The sequence below is a fragment of the Caloenas nicobarica genome, chromosome 6 (assembly GCF_036013445.1).
Source record: "Caloenas nicobarica isolate bCalNic1 chromosome 6, bCalNic1.hap1, whole genome shotgun sequence".
Taxonomy (NCBI): domain Eukaryota; kingdom Metazoa; phylum Chordata; class Aves; order Columbiformes; family Columbidae; genus Caloenas; species Caloenas nicobarica.
This window is the reverse complement of record NC_088250.1, coordinates 6,401,571-6,419,246: the sequence shown is the minus strand read 5'-3', so window position 1 is coordinate 6,419,246 and position 17,676 is coordinate 6,401,571. Positions and strand designations below refer to the sequence as shown.

General features: G+C 43.0%; 1 protein-coding gene across 1 annotated transcript in view; it reads right to left on the bottom strand.

Annotated features, from left to right (window-relative positions):
- Positions 1–16,335, bottom strand: part of NDUFA10 (NADH:ubiquinone oxidoreductase subunit A10) — a 41,166-nt gene extending 24,831 nt beyond the window's left edge. Inside the window, exons 1-7 of the mRNA XM_065638069.1 lie at positions 16,211–16,335; positions 15,010–15,178; positions 14,155–14,370; positions 13,202–13,288; positions 9,962–10,083; positions 7,364–7,443; positions 3,777–3,831 (exon numbers count right to left, since the gene is read on the bottom strand). Coding sequence (XP_065494141.1) covers positions 3,777–3,831; positions 7,364–7,443; positions 9,962–10,083; positions 13,202–13,288; positions 14,155–14,370; positions 15,010–15,178; positions 16,211–16,291 — 810 coding nt within the window. The 5' untranslated portion in view covers positions 16,292–16,335. The remainder of the gene's footprint in view (positions 1–3,776; positions 3,832–7,363; positions 7,444–9,961; positions 10,084–13,201; positions 13,289–14,154; positions 14,371–15,009; positions 15,179–16,210) is intronic.
- Between the last annotated feature and the right edge of the window lie 1,341 nt (positions 16,336–17,676).

Sequence of the window (17,676 nt, the reverse complement as noted above, 5' to 3'; positions counted from 1 at the left end):
TCACTCCCTGGGAATTAGCAGCAAATGAATGACTGAAACCTAATCGCAGCACAACTTTTAATAACATCCAGGACAGATCTCGTCTTAATATATTACAAAGCATGGCAGGACTTATTAAAAATAGTTTCAAAAATGAGGCCCCCTTTCTGTAACCTTTGCAACTAAGCTAATACAAACAGCTCGCTATTTCTAAGCTTGTTTCACAGGGATCTGAGAAGTGCTGGTGCTGGAAGAGCTGGAGGGGTGACGGGCAGCAGAACGAAGCTCATTTCAGCACTTATTACTCCTTTAGCTACGACAACCAAATGTTAATTACAATATGAAACCCCAACTGATCTTTTTAAAACACACTTCTGAAAAGAAGTCATTTCTAAGTTGTGTCTGCTATGAGCAGCTCAAAAGCCATTAAACGATAAGGTCATGAAAAAACAAGCTCCCAAATCACAGCAAATAATCTAGATTGAAGCCCACTAACAGATAAACATTGCTATATATCAACAGGATACACCTCTGTAAACAAACACGCTACCAGCGAAAGCCAAATCTGCGGAACCTTATTTCCAAATTTCAGCTCTTTCATTCCAATAGTAAACTGAGTCTGAACAGAAAGGAAGAAATAAAAAAAAATTTAAAAAACCACACAAAAAACAAAACAAAACCAACTTTATTCTTTGAAGCAGAAATAGTACCAATCTCTATAGATACCATCTAACAATGACAATGATACCATCTTGTACTTCGATATCAAAATAACAATCCTTCCTCTAGTCCAGATTTGTCCAAGCAAATTCAGAACTCCAGCAGTGCATTCTGGTGACTCCATATACAGCAATGACCCAAGACTGCTGAGCTTGGTAGACTCTCTAACTTGAGCAATAAAAGCTTTAGTCTGAGATTAAACCATGATTTAAGTGATTAACATGAAGCGTCTAGCAATGGGTTTTACTACAAAAACATCTAGGGAGGAAACAAACTGCTTTATTCTGATCACTTCAAGACATGCTCACAGAGAAGGAAGGGGAGAAAACAAGCAAATAACCCCCCGTCTCATCTTATTTCTTCTGCCAAACACCTGTGGCTACCTTCTTGAAACACCATGGCTCTCACATCTTATCCTTCCTTTTATATTAACCAGAAAATAATAACAATAATTACTCAATATTCTCATACACATCCTGACTTCTTTTCTTGTTCACTTCATCTTCTCGTTTCATTGGTTTTGTCCCTTGAAAACAGATAAAAATCTAAAAATGTGACAGAGAACATACTATGCTTGGGATGCTGATCCTTCTTGCCACAGAGGATGCTTCTCACTGCAAAGCTGAATATTCCCTGTGGCTGCAGGTGTGTGAGCTGTGACAAGGAATGCTGAATGCTCTGTGCCTCACCTACCACAGGAGCAAGGACACCCCTACCCTGTGAGCACTAAAGCAATACTTTATTTTTTATGCGCATGGGAACAATGAGGCTGCACTCTCAATTTTTCACAGGGGTACTCACAAGACTAAAACCTCAGAGATTCAAGAGCTATTTGGAAACACTAATTTCAGGACTAAGGCAAAAACGTGAAGGTTTACACTCTTCAGTATTTTTTTTCCCCTTCCTGAAAATGATACAGAATGATTCATGTATATTGTCAGCTGGTAAAGGTCACAGGCCTAGAAACACACAACAATGCAGTTAATGGGGGGTTAAATTTTCAGGACCAGGAAAGTCCTTATCAATATTTTCTGCTTCACAAAGCTTTTGCATGGAAACACCAGGATATTAAGTGCAGGCTACTGTAACATGCAATGCCAACTAAAATTCACACTTCATTTCTCCAAAGTCAGGCTTAAGAGAGGAGAGTTTACTGCAGACTTCAGCTGAAACAGATTCATCGTCAACTCCTACAGCAGGAATCAAGTTCAAAGATACAGGAGATTATCCAGCCTCTTGATCCCAGGATTGCTCTTAGCAACAACTAGTTTGGAAAAAAACTCCCCCATTTTTATCGACAACCATGATGTTAAATGGTGTGGAATACCACTTTGGTCAGTCCTAGTCAGGGGTCCCGGCTGTGTCCCCTTCCCAAACCTCTGCACATCACCAGCCTAATTGCAAGGGGTAGAATGAGAAAAACAGCCTTGATGCTGTGTGAGCACTGCCCAGCAATAGCTAAAACATCAGTGCATTATCAACACTGTTTTGGTCAGATGAAAAGAAAAATACAGAAAATTAATTAGACTTCAGGCAATTCCAGTCCATCAGTGAGTGAGCACAGCAGTAATAAGCTGCCTCACATGACACTTACATGTTCAAATATGCTTTTTTTTTTTAAAGCCTGTTACACTTTCCCAAACTTCTCCCCTTCGCCAAACTGGTAAGTTTTCCATCTCAGAGTAATCACCCTGCCACTTCTCTCTTCCCAGCTGATTTAGGAATTAATTGCATACTGCTGTGCAAAGATCTGGACCTATTTCCTGAAACAAAAAGCAACATAACCAGCCTCATATTTCTTCTCTCCTCTAACAGAGGAAAGGAGAGCATTAAGTGGACTCCAGGAGGATTATCAGAGCTTTCAAACAAGGAACACAGAGGATGGAAATATTAAAATCAGCAAGACATATCCAAAAAGATATTTGTAGTGCAGCTGAGATCCTTTTTGTTACTACAGAATTCAAGTAAGCTTTGAGGGATTCACTGTGTAACTTTCATCCCTAGAACTGGAACAGGCCCACTATAGAACTGTCCAGAATTACAAAAACCTTGTTGCTCTTTCCAACAGGGGACAGAAGCTATAGAGAGAAGTTAACCATGGGGAAGCAAAAGGTTTCTCTTACCATCCTGGTAACCCTGCATGAGCAAGAATGTTTGCTGAAATAAGGCAAATTATTACACCTACTCCAAAAAAATAACACAGTTGAGTAGGAGGATGCAGTGATCTCACGTTAATCCTGTCACATAACAGATGGCTCGTTTCTAGCAATGAGAAGGTAATTTATCTGACTCGGTTCTGGGCTAATGTGTCTGGCAAAACCCTCTGGAGAAAAAACTGCAGTTTGGATACCATGTGCTAGCTCACACAGATGAATAACCCAGGGCGACAAAGCTTATAACAGCTCTGGTTATCCAGCTCTACACTATAACCAAATAACGACTAGCTCTTAGAAAACAACAGCTATTTTATCACATAGAAACCTGTGCACCAAACTGGATCACAGGAAGCTGCACAATGGCAAGAGACAGACAGACCTTATACTGGTACACAAAGTCTCAGCTGAATGCTGGAGCTGACATACCTTTTGGTTAATGTCATTAGCTCCCAAACTGAGCCTTGCCCATCCCACCAGGCACTTCAAACAGATCCTGACCAAACAGCCTAACACTGCACAGCCCAGCAGGGACTCTGAAAACGCTGTTTCCACCCCCTTCACAGGATTTGCTTTAGAAAACAAACCAAGTTTGGAAACACACAGCATAAGTTACATCAGACAAAAGATACTAAAAGAATCATTAGTGATAATCATGTGGTCTGCAGGAGGCTTTGTTTGCCCAGCCAGCCAGGTCTCTTGGCAAAAGGTCCGGGGGGGTGAGATTTCCACTCTCCTGACAAAATGACACTTACCACAATATTCTACTACAGACCCATCCAGATCTTTTCCATAGCAACAAACACTAAATGCATTAACTAGTTAACGAAGTTTGTTATCTAGGACAACGCATTCTCTTTACATTGCAGTGTTGGAAGTTAAAAAAAAAAAAAAAAATATATATATATATATGCAAACTCTTACCCTCTCCACATCCTCTGCCTCGGTTGCTGTGTACTGCAAAAGTTCACTGGTCTCACTGCAAAGAGGGGGGAAAAAAAAAATTAGTTTCCCTGATACAAATGCTCTACCCATCCTTTCTCCCCGCTCCAAAATGAAGCGGAAATTAAGTTAAAAGGCAAAAACACAGAACCAGAATCATTACAATTTTTCAAAATGCTCTCGGAGTTCTTGCAATAGAATTCCTATTAGACCTCACTAATGTGAATACTTGCCCCAATGACAACTGCCCAATCTATTTGAAGCCAAGTGAAATTTTCCACCAGTATAACCCAAAACTTCAGCAGACCATCCTTTTTACAAGTACGTTAATACCTGTGGGTAATTTTTAATAGAAGAATACATCCATTATTTATTAAGATTGAGCTAACTGAACCAATACAACACAGACAACAGGATCCATAATTATCTGTTTTAAATGTTTTGATAACAGCAGGGCCACAACAGGAGTTTCTATATGAACATGTTTCATTACTACACACGCACAGCCACCCTCTGCAACAGTTGTTCCCAAACCTGATCCAGCTGTCCTGGAAGATCTTTCCTTTAGCTAACAAAAACCTAAGAAAAAATACACAGTATAACAAACACACAGCAATGCTGAAGAGCATTGGGAAGGATTTGCAAATATTTTGTTTAGCACAACCAGTTTCAAGTTTAAACAGGATTAAGGCTGGCAACCTAAGTTGCTTTGAGTAGTCACATTACCAAAATACCTTATAACCGCAGCAGTCCTAACTAGTTCCTGCTCTGCGTTAACACTAGTCAGTCAAAACAGGTTTGGAAAAAGAATTCAAGAATAAACGGCATTTTACTCCTCCAAACCCCCAAGCTCTTACAGGCAGCCATTCGACTGGCACTCCTAGTAGGGGAACTAAAGAGTTTGTTCTCTACTGAAGAACAAAGCTGAAAGCCTCACAACGACTCTTCAGTCGCAGAAAAAAAGTAAACAGCCTCCTTTCAAAGGGAGCTGCTGTGACAGTGTAGCACCATACTCAAATCTTCAATATCAGCTGTCGGTAGTTAAAAGCAGAGGTCAGGCTTCCTCGGGGTCTTATACTAGCAATTGCTTAACAATGAAGATCGAATCACCTGATACTCTGCAGATTATTAGGGCTTTCATTAAGAGAAAACAGCTGCTCAGTGGAAGAAGTATGGGATTTGAAAGAGAACATTAGCAATCTTAGGGCTTTGGTCCAGAAAACAACAACAAAAACACCCACACACAAACAAAAAAACAAAAGCTGTCTGTTCAAAATCACAAGGTAGTACCTGCCATGAACTTGTCAGACTATAAAGGAAGCATCAGTTTTAAGACAGCCAAATATCCACTATAAAACACACCAAGCAGCACCAAATTGCTCCAATTAAATAGACTAAGATAACAGGAATTTTGCTAAGTAACAAACTAGACTATTTTCCTGCTGCATTTCAAGAAAAGCAATAGAACAAGCAAACATAAGTTTGAACACAGTACGCAGGAGTTTGTTCAGTAGTCTATAGTAACTCTTTTTATCCTGTCTGAACCAGATTTTGGTGATCCTCAAGAGTTAGGGAATCAAATGCTGCTTAGTCTGCCTAGAGACTGACAGCCAGGCACGAATTTAGTTCACTGCATCCCTCTGCAAGGTGGCACACAAGCAGTTAAAGACAACTGAAGCTTGTGTATATTTATCCAATATACAAGCCACCAGTGAGGTCCAGAGATGCACAAAGCTGAAGTTTCACACATTCACAACCCCCCCCACATCAAGGGGACAGAGATGTCCTTCTTCAGACCCAAGCACAAAGATTGATCTGACAAGCCCATCACTGATGAGGATGCCAAGCAGAGGGTGTTTGCTTAACAAGTGTACTGACCATGCACAGACAAAGGGGAAAGAGTTGAAATCACAGCAGGACCAGGTCTAGGATTTAGCCTCACTAAACACCACGGTACATTTCTGGGACTCGACTTGATCCAAACAACAAGCAGCATTTTTCTCCTCGCCAATAAATTCAATACAGTTCTGTCCCCAGGGGGATGACAGTCCCAGAGCTTCCCAGCCTCCCTCTTCATCCTTAGCTCCTCTTCACTTCCGAGAGCCATGTGCTGGCCGCTAACCTGTGAGGGACACACTGGGAGGCAGCTGACCACACATCACACCAACTTCTGCCCTGTCTGAATGACAAGCTCAATACAAAGTTATTCAGTTCAATTGCTGACAGTGCAATTACACTGATTTACCCTGGGAGATGAAGCATGGAAGCAAGGGGAAGATCTGAATACCTGAATATCTACTTTGACTGAAATGTAACTCAATAATCAGCTTTATGCATACACTGAACTTGCACAACTACAGATAGTTTTGATGTGAAGCAGGCCTGGCTCTGTGACCTTTACAAGTTTCTCTTCCAGAAAGCTCTTTATTTGTTTATGCGGGGCCAAGACAGCTTACATTTACATGCTTCTAGATTTTTAGGACAGTTTGACTTTTGATAGAGCTCTTTTACAAGAATTTGGACAGCTAGCAAACTAGAGTAGTCTCATCTCCAGTTTACAGTGCACACATTCTTGCTCCCTAGCTAGAGAAATAGGTGCCCAGAAAAGAGCAGGTAGTAGGGCAGTCTTTATTTACCAGCACAAACGAGTCCATCAAATCCTTTCCAAACACAGAAGGCTACCAGGTGTATGCCTCATGAGGTGGAGAAACAGAACAAGAAAAGAGAACAGTCCCTTACCAGAAAGCCTTTCTCCTCTCCCTCCCTACCACTATAAAGAAACTAGCCCAAGCTATGACAACTAAAAGGAGGTTTTAGGAGAGAAAAATTCCAAACTCTCCAAAAAGGGCTGAGAAAAGCTTATATTGCATCACTCTCTCCTCAGGTTATGCAAACACGCAGCTAGAGCTATGGCATTTTGGACTTCACTCCACGAAAGCACTCCAGCCACTGTTGCAAGCTAACAGAGAAGCAAGGATATTGACACCAATCACATACAGGTACCATCAAAAAGAGAGACAGAACTTGTTTTTGCAGAGCAAACAGAGCAGATTCCTGGCTTTACTCCTGAAGTGCTCTTTTAACTATAAAAAAAGTTTGTTTCCCTTTATCTGACTCCATGACAGCAAAGTTTCAATGCCCCAAGACAGCAGAATGAGAAAAACATATTGCAGACCAGGGCTCATTAGCTTTGCAACATATTAGGTGGGTCAGTTAATAAAATCCAATGAATTTACTACCATACAACACTTCACCCACTCTGAATCTGTTAAGAGTCAAAAAACACTGCTTTACAAAGCTCAAACCTAAAAAAAATTAATTTTTAGTCTTACAATATTCTAACACTGGCATTAGGCTTCTCAAATGCCAGAGGTAACTACACACAAGTATACACAGTTGTTATACCATGAATGCAACACCCCATCATTAGGAGACAATACTGTGCCACACAGCAAAAGGAGGCTTTTCACATAACATGATTTTAGTTGCTTATATTGACAGACATCTCAGGATTCACACAGGTTTTTTTACTCAATGACTTAACAGACAAAACATTTTGTTTTGCTAACCTGATCTCTGGTAAGAAGGTTTTCTTGTAAGCATCCTCAACGTTCTGGAGATACGAAGCAGACACCTTTTTCTCATATGGCTAAAAACAAACAGAAAACATGTTAGGAAATGAGTTTTCTTCTTTCACCAGTGGAGTTCCAGCCTAAGCAGAAGGCCCTTGCTACACCGTCTGCCAAGAGCTCACTCTTGTGTTGGCAGTCAAACGTCCAAGTGAACACACACATTAATGAAAGTTTCAAGAATTAAGACATTTGGAGTGTTCTGAATTTCTTACGTGGCATTAAATATCTACAGTACCCTAAGGAACAAGTTAGTCTGCATTAATTGCTGCTCTGCCCTGTGCTATGATGTCCATGGTTTTAATGATTAGCCATATGAGCAAGATTCTTCCTATATGCTAGTGAATCTAGGAAGAAAGGGAAAGACAGGCTGATCAGAAGAATGTAAAAAGAAAAAACAAACAAACAGCCCCTTTCTTCTCATTTATTTCACTTTGTTACAGGAATCATCTCATTTTCCCCAACTTCAAATAAACTAAGAGAACATCAACCGCCTCAAAAATATTAGCTCTCCAAGGACTGAGCAATCCTAGCTGCCTGCACATTCAATAAGTTACATATAATCATCCAGAAAATAGAAGATGGTCCAAGTCTTCCTTTTCAACAAGAGGGCCAAGCGTGCATCAGTTTCCACGGTTTAAGGCAGGTGCATGGGCAACCATCCACTCCAACCACCAACTCTAAAAAATCTTTAAAATTTCATAGCTATCATACTTGCTATTAAACAGTTCATCTTCCATACAGTTCACTTTAATGCCACATTTACAAAATGCCAAGAATTTCTCTAATCTACCATGTGTTCCTTCAGTTCAATCTTAAAATTAAAATGACATTTCCTGCTTGAAATGTTCATCCAAGATGCTCATTATGTTGGCAGGATCTGTGTCTCTGCTCATTGGACCCACTGGAGGGCTTTTCTTTTTCCAGTGCTCTGCAACAACAGCGTGCTGAATACCAATAAAACACTCCACTTGTTGAGAAGGCAGAATTCCCAAAAATACCATCCCCAAACAAGAACCAGTGTTCGGCAGAGTCAGTGCCTCAAGGAAGTTACAACTTACACCAGCAATTTCTACCAGGACTCAAAAATGCCACCGACCTTTATGCTCACAAGGGCAAAGAACCCACAGGTTCCCACGATACATTAAGAAGCTTCTAATTCTGTCACTGAAATTGCTAAAACAAAAAAGCTATGGTTTCCCTACACAAAAGTATCTTGTTCATTAAAGCACAGAGGCACATAGAATCATAGTCAAAACTGCTGGAGGCCAAAAGGGGAAAGTTATTCAACCAGCAGACAAGCAACTCAGGCCATGCAGGTCACCAAGCAGCAAGGGCAGCCTTCCATTTGCAGCTTTGAAGTCACCTCCCTTCAGCAATCATCAGCCTCCCTCTCAAATGAGCAGGAAACACAACGCTGCCGGCTCACCCCAGCACGCTGACATACACACATGCTTCAGGAGAAGCAGGCATCGACAAGCATTGAGAGACCCGAGAAATTTTAGTAATAAATCAAAGTTTCCTTTGAATCTCTCAGGCTTTCCACAGCTAAATGCTTCACTTGACTACAATTTCCCTTGGTCTTGAACGAAGTACAAGGTAAATATCACTTAATCCTCAAAACGCATCTGAGAACAGTTACAAGCACGTGTCCAAATATCACAGAATGGGGAAGAAAAAACCCAAACCAAAATCTTTACTCCGATTAGTCATTATACAAAAGTACCCAACAGCATTTCTGATCCAAGACTATTTCTATAACCCAGTAATCCAATATGCTGATATAAGGAGAGGTAATTTGAAGACGATGCCACAGAACTAAGTTAATTTTTGTTGCTTTTTAACAGTAGTCTCTAACCAGTGCCATGACTTAAAAAGATACATCTTGGAGAGAAACTGTGCCAGCAAAGGGGTTTGAGAGCAAAAGTGAGAACGTCCCAGCCAGAAAGCACCCTGGATTTTTTTTATATCGTGGAACACCTAAAATTAGTTTTAAGTTTAAAACTGGCAGTTTCACTGTGTTAACACAAAAGCATCAAGGAGTCATTTTCTTAAGTTCAGAAAGTTAACCAAACTTGTTGATCACAAGTCACCCACACATTAATGACAACACAGGTCTGAAACAGCAGTAGGCTGGAGAAGGGGACAGCCAGCAGGGGCTTGTGGTGCTCAGGAAGCACAGAAAATCTTAAATGGCGCTGCAAGAATCACGTTACCTGGACATGACTCCTGAAACAGCAGATACAAAGGCTGTTTTTTAAGGGCAGATAGTTTTTACAGAGCTCCTCATTACAGAAATGACAGCATATTAATGCAAAGAAGTTGATTTTTTTTTTAATTGTTTTTGCTTGGTTGGGTTTTTTTTAGAGCAAGCATACCAGAATACCCACACAGTCATCACCAACACACAGTTCTTACACTTAAGAGGCTGAGAAGCTTTTGAAAAGCAGAATTCTGCAGCAAACCCCACAGGACTCACACATAAGGGCACAAATACAAACATTAACAGGCAGTAATAGTGGCAAAAGATAAAGTTACCTCGCCTTTCTCTTGAATTCTCTTCTGCACCTCTGGGACAGGTACATCTACATAAATAACCAAGTGAGGTGGCAGGAATTCACAAATGCTGATCTCTTTGATCTCATTGTAGTGATCAACACCTGTATAAAAAACAAAATCAATCACAGTGGAGAGCTCAAGGCAGTCCAGCTGAACACATACATTGCGAATGAGGACAGGTGCAATAGGTTATAGTTTTAATGCTGTTCCTATCCAGTAATCAATTTGCAATCATTTCTTGAGTGTTTTTTACTGCATTCTATTTGTAAATAAATCACATGCCCCACCTGTATATTTGTAGTCTCCTCTTCTTGACTGATACAGCAAGTTTAGGGTAGGCATTTCCTCAAACAGGATTCAGGAAGATTTTAGAATAGAAATTTTTTCAGAAACAAAGTAAAACACAAACTAAGCAGCTACCTGCACTGAGATATAAGAATCTGAGATATAACAACCAGACTCCACTTTGGAGGACAGGACTGGACAACCTCACCTTCCCATACAGAAAAATGTATGTGAGAGGAGTTGGTTGGGTCTGTGCAACTGGGTTCTTCTACCACATCAATAACCTAAAGCATGTTTGGGGTAGTAGTTGATGATTAGGAAGCCACACAGGTTCAGGAGAAACATTTATTCAAATTTAAGTGGCATGAATAGCACAGGCTCTATTAAAGCTAGCTCAAGTGCAAGCTTTCCTCAACAAGGCTCACAGCTTAGCTAGAAACATAGTGCCAGGCTTTCAAATTCAGTCATGAAAAATATAAAGCTCACTGTGCTTGGCACCACAGTAAGCAGCAGTATCTCTAATCAAGATGTTTGTTACAGGATTTCAGTACAATCTGTTACTTGTTGTTGGAATTTTATACTAAATATAAGTTGTGGGCTGCTGGGCTTTGTTTGTCTCACCAACACAGGGCACTAAGACACAGTTCATTATAACCAGCCCTCAAACTCATTCAGCAGAAGTTGCAACTTATAGCAGGTGGTAAAAACCAAACATACACCTCCTAAATTTAAGTCAAATCAAACAGGACAGCAGAAACATTAGGCAGTCAGGAAAACAATTACCTTCACCTCAAGAGTAGCCAAAATGCCAGATTTGCTGAGAACAGGCAAAAAGAAGAATTCCAATAGCAATTTATTTAGGGGTCAGTTGCAGGCTGGGATTTACAGCTATTCTCTCCAGACTTCCAAATTCTTGTGCAGCTTTAAGTTTGCATGTTTTGGCTGCGGCTGGTCTCCTATGTATGTCACCTAACTGCTCCATTCCTAGCCAACGGATGGAGACTCCACACGTCTGCTCATGAGCATCAGCACAGTAACGCTGCGCTGCTTAGGAGCTCAGCACCCATAACCCCAAGCCACAGAATCACTCAGGTGGGAAGAAACAACCCCAGACGATCTGGTTCAACCACGCTGCATAGAGCAGGCAGCTCAGGACTGTGTCCCACAGTGTTCTGAGTATCTCCAGGTTAGAGATCCCACAGCCTCCCCAGGCAATCTGCTCCAGGGTTGTAGTGCCCTCACAGCAGAAAATATTTGGGTTGGTGTTCGTTGTTTTTGTTTTGTTTGTTTTGGGGTTCCTGTCTTTGTTTTGTGGGGTTTTTTTTCTTCTTCTTTCTCCTTATAAATGAAACTTCTTTTATTTCAGTTGGTGCCCTTTTGCCTCTTGTCCTCTCACTAGGCGCCACTGAGAAAAGAGAAGTTCCATCCAATACTACTCCCCATCGAGTATTTATACACATAAATACCACCACGTATTTCTACACATCCTCCTGAGCCTCCTCTTCTCCAGGCCATAAAAAACCCCAGCTCTATCAGCCTCTCCCCATACATTGGATGCTCTAGTTTCTTAGTGACTTCGTGGCACTTTGCTAGACTCACTCCAGTAAGTTCTTATCTTTCCTCAACTGGTAGCCCACAACTGGGCACAATATTCCAAATTTGGCAGTCACCTCCCTCAACCTCCTGACAACACTCTTCATGCAGCACTCAGGATGCTGGTGGCATCCTTTGCCAGAAGGGCACATTGCTGGCTCACGTTCAGCTCGGTGTCCCTCAGGACCTCCCAGGTCCTCCTGCACAAAACCCTCTACACAGTTGTCTCCCGGTGTATCCCTGCCATTAATTCCTTCCCAGGTGCAGGACTTTGCAGTCCCTTTTGTTGAACTTCATGAGGTTACCATCCAACCATCTCTCCAGCCTGCCCAGGTTCCTCTGAATAGCAACAAAAACATGGTGTGTCAACCATTCCCCTTCTAATTTTGCATCACCTGCAAATCTGCTGAGGCTGCACTCTGTCCTGTCATCCATGTTTTAAACCAAGTTTAAACCTGGTTTGGCCCCAGTATCTTCTCCTGGGATACACCACTAGTTATAGGCCTCTAGCTGGACTTTGCACTGTGGATCACGACCCTTTGAGCCCAGCAGTTCTGCCACTTAATCTCCTACCCACACATCTGATCCATACTTCATCAGTTTGTCAATGAGGAGGTTATGAGACAGCACTGAAAGCCTTGCTTAAGTTAAGCTAAACAATATCCATTGTTCTCTGCTCATCCACTGAGCTAGCCTTCCATGAGGAGCTGACTATCAGGTGTTTAGGTATGGTTTCCTTTTCATAAAACTATGACAACTCTTCTCCGTCACTTCCACATCCTCTCTATATTTGGAAATGGCTCCCAGGAGGATTTGCTCTATCAGCTTCCTGCAGATCAAGCTGAGGTTGACTGGCCTGTAGCTTCCTGGACCTTCTTCCTTGCCCTTCTTGTCAGCAAGGGCAACATCTGCATTCTTTGAGATTCAAAAGAGAGGTGGCCATTTAAGGCAAGTAGGCCAAACTCTGCTGACCCATTATTTACATCCCACCTAATGGTGCAAGATCAGGGTCTGCCTGAAGGCTTCATCAGCATGCTCACCCACACTTCCAGGGGACTACAGGAGTCTCTGGCTGACAGGACACAAGCAACACACAGAATACGTGTTCTTTAACATACAAGCAGAACCAAAGCCTTGAATTAAAACTCCAAGTCTCATGGCTCGAGGTTGGTCCTTGATGCACGGAATAGTAAGGTGCAAAGCACCTTATGAACAATTCTGAATATTTAAAGGAGTCCATCTTCCCAGCAGGCTTTTTTGTTTCTTTTTTAAAAGCTAACCTACCACACTTCTGATTGAGATTATGACAAAATAACTTCCTTTTGCATGCAAGTAACTTACATCGCTTGTGAATATAGCCTTGTTTAAACATTGCATCCAGAAACACAAAGTCGCTGTAGGGAGAGCGTTCCATCACCACACCTTGTCCTGCAATTGAAAGGAGGTTCCAGTCAGCAAGGCTTCAAGAGGCCACTGGCAGCAACGTGTACAACTAAAGACAGTACTGCTCTCATGGTCAATTTTCTGAATGCTTTTCTAGAAATGTTATTTAAAACAACAGAGCAAGTTTGTCTTACACAAACGTACTAGATATGTATGCTGAACACACCTGTCTCACCCATATATTCTCCTACTGTGCCTATCACTATAGTAGCTAAGCAACACTGTATTTAAAGAGTACATTTACATTTGTGTCTGCTACTTGCTGGCATCCACATATTTTCATCTTTTTTGGAAAACACTTACTAAAGCACAAGCAACAGGCAGATCAGTGTTGGCAGAGAAAATCTTTTATCACTACAAGACACTCACATTGTGACAATACCACCACAAAATCAGTATTTCATTAAATCAGAAATACTGAACAAACAACACCATCAGGAAGTGTGGAGAGAGCTTCAAGAAGGCTGTACCACTCCCAGCTGTCTTGGTATGTTTCAAATGTCTTTTTGAAAATAATCATCAAGGATTGCCACATTAAAACTAACGAAATTAGTAACTGGTGCAGATTTCCTTGACCACAAATTATATACCGTATGTGCATGTGTGTGTATATATATATATATATATATATATATATATATATATATGTATTTCTCACAAAATATGCAGGGTATTTTTATAAATGGACTATTCACTTGTACACACTAAGGGGGAAAATCTAAAAAGCTTAACAACATAACAACCTTTCATTTAAAAATGCAGATACTAGCAAAGCACTTCAGAACAGCTTACTTAAAACTCAGACTCATAAGTTAATCGATAAATGGAATTTATTTACTGTGAAATCTAACCTGTGGCCAGCAGATGCTCCAACGCATCAGCATACTGTAAAACACGGTTACCAAACAGCCAAGCTTGCAGTCGGTAAGAGTGTCCATCAGAGCATTTTGGATCATTGTAGAATCTCTCTAGGTTACAGAAGCCATTAAATTTCTCGGGCAGCAACGTTCCATCTCCTGTGATTCTGTCTAGGTAATGGATGTCTGCTTCTGGGAAATATTTCATTCCTGACAAAAAAAAAAAAAAAAAAACAACACAACCAAAATAAAAACAAACACAGAACACCAGTCATAATAAGAAGTTTTGTTTGATTACAGTAAACATCTATTCAGCTCATTTAACTATATAGCTCTACATTAAATAACACTTGAAAACAGCATATTAAATCCTTTGGTCAATCACATCACGGAGAGTAGACAAACTCTAATTTGAAGTATTGCCATCTTTTACCTCCATAGTAAGCTCTGAGCTTTTGTTCTAAGCAGAATCTTCTTGCCACCAACCCTCGGATCACCTTGATGCGCCGCATACGGCCATGCAGAAAATCCTGCCCCTCAAGGTGCTCAGTGACTCTACCAGAGCTGGGGGCTCAGTGAGCAAACTGACTTCATTAGAAGTGAAATTTCATTCACAACGAATCATTCTTACACAAGTGTCCCACAAATCTGACAAGCATCCCATCACCATTTCAAACCTCACCAACATTTTCATCTCCCCGTATCCATAAGAAGTCCGCATTAACTGCAGCATGGCTAACAATTTGCTGGTTAAAAATTGCTGGTTTGGTGAACTAACTTTCTTTATACAATAATCACAATTGCACTGTCAACTTCTAGCAGCTATCGCAGAAATAGGGAAAGATGTACCTAGTTTTTCTGCTATTTGTTTTGCAAGCTTGCCCTTCCCAGAAGATAAGTTTCCCTCCACTGTAAAGATTTTGCTGTATTCAGTGAACCTTTTTGTAGCTCTGTCTCCCAACATGTAAGCCAGCCAACCATATTGCAAATTCTGCTTGGAGCTGATATGAATTCTTGCCTGAAAGAAAACACAACAACAAAAGTAGCATATTTTAGTTTTCTTGGCCAAACTAGGCATGATCAATGTGCAGCTTTTTCAGAACTTCTGCACGTGCAGGAGGATATGCACTCACACATCTAATAATTTTCATACAGTACAGTTAGCACTGTCAGTGCAGCTCAGCAACTGTATCAGCATTTAGACTGAGAAGCCAGGAACTATTTCCAGTGTATTAGAACAGGACTGCTCTGCCAGAACTCTGCTCTGAGCCCACACAATGACTGAAATGTCCCAGACTTCCTAGAGGCCACAGATACATGATGTGCCCTGTCTTCCCAAGAGAGTTCATATAGCAGTCTTTTGTTTGTTGTTGGATAGATATGAACATTAAATCCTTTCCCGGTCTCTCAGGAGAGTTACAGCTTCATTTCTGCACAACACAGTTCATGGACAAAGGTGGAAAGAAATACCCACCTAGCCTGTAAAACTGAAGGCAGCACCTTACTCAACCCTGCTCAGCAAAGCCGCCAAGAGACTCTGGTAAAAACTGAATAAGCCTTACTTTGAGCAATGCAATGACCTCATTTACACACGCACGGTTTTATTTTTATTTATTCTTCTTCTTCTTGCACCACCAGACGTGACATTCACACGCTGAAGGTCACTGCATCATCACACTCTGGCCTCAGGTATTTTCTCACACCTCTACTTTAAACCTCGCCCCTCCGCAGCCCCTGCACTCACTCATTGGACTGTCCCTTGTAAGGAGCAGTCCAGCCCAGCCTCCCCCCGCCCGCCCAGCGCTCCCCGGGGACACGGCCCCTCCGAGCACCACAAGGCCGCTGTGAGCGAGCAGAGGCCGGCTCGGGGGCCCAGCCGCGCTCCCAAGGAGCGGAGAGCGGGCGCCACCAGCACAGCCCCCCCGCCGCCAGCCCCGGCGGAGGCCGGAGCGGCCCGGGCATCCCAAGGTGAGCCCGCCCGGCCGCGCTGCGCAGCCAGGGCAACGGCAGCTGGGGCGCAGGGACCTCCCCTTTCCCCGGCCCCGCTCACCGCCGGCACGACAGCGCTTCCCAGGCGGCCCCGAGCGGCGGCGGCGGCGGCCGGGCCGAGCTTGGCCAGAGACAAGGACATGGCAGCGCCGAGGAGACGCCGCCGGCCCCACCGCGACGGAAGAGGGCGGGCGCGGAGTGATGACATCACCACAGCGGAGGGGCCATAAGGGCGAGGCTCACGCCGCCTTCCCTCCTGGTCACACAGAATCACAGAACGCTGGGGGCTGGAAGGGACCTCGAAAGCTCATCCAGTCCAACCCCCCCGCCGGAGCAGGAACACCCAGATGAGGTTACACAGGAAGGTGTCCAGGCGGGTTGGAATGTCTGCAGAGAAGGAGACTCCACAACCTCCCTGGGCAGCCTGGGCCAGGCTCTGGCACTCTCACCATGAAGAAGTTTCTTCTCAAATTTAAGTGGAACCTCTTGTGTTCCAGTTTGTATCCATTGCCCCTTGTCCTATCACTGGTTGTCACTGAGAAGAGCCTGGCTCCATCTTTGTGACACTCATCCTTTATAAACATCAATGAGGTCACCCCTCAGTCTCCTCTTCTCCAGCTCAAGAGCCCCAGCTCCTCAGCCTTTCCTCACACGGGAGATGCTCCACTCCCTTCAGCATCTTCGTTGCCCTGCGCCGGACTCTCTCCAGCAGTTCCCTGTCCTTCTGGAACTGAGGGGCCCAGAACTGGACACAATACTCCAGATGAGGTCTCACCAGGGCAGAGTAGAGGGGAAGGAGAACCTCTCTGGACCTACTAACTACATCCCTTCTAATACACCCCAGGATGCCATTGGCCTTCTTGGCCACAAGGGCACAGTGCTGGCTCATGGTCATCCTGCTGTCCACCAGGACCCCCAGGTCCCTTTCCCCTACACTGCTCTCTAACAGGTCATTCCCCAACCTATACTGGAACCTGGGATTGTTCCTGCCCAGATGTAAGACTCTACACTTGCCCTTGTTATATTTCATTAAATTTTTCCCTGCCCAACTCTCCAGCCTGTCCAGATCTCGCTGGATGGCAGCACAGCTCTCTGGCGTGTCAGCCACTCCTCCCAGCTTGGTGTCGTGAGCAAACTTGCTGGCAGTGCACTCTTTTCCCTCATCCAAGTCATTGATGAATATATAACCACTCTGCCTTGGTAAACTTTTTGAGCAAATTTGCTTTGCATCTGAAAAGATCCATGTGCCCAGCCAGCCTGACCTCCCGTGTTGGTCAGGGACCAGAAAAACTGCAGGGAAACCTCTGAATGAACCAGATACTCTGGCTTTCTAATGCTCAGCTCCTGACTGAGCTTTGAGGTCTTGGACATGCCTCGTTGAAACAATGGAGGGGAAGAAGAAGGATCAAAGAGATGTCAGGGTGGAAAGGGGCGGCTGTGCCCTGTACCAAGTGTCTCCCATGCACCTAGGACCACGCTGTGCTTCCAGCCCTGTCCTGAGCCCCATCCAGCAGAGGCTGTGGGGCT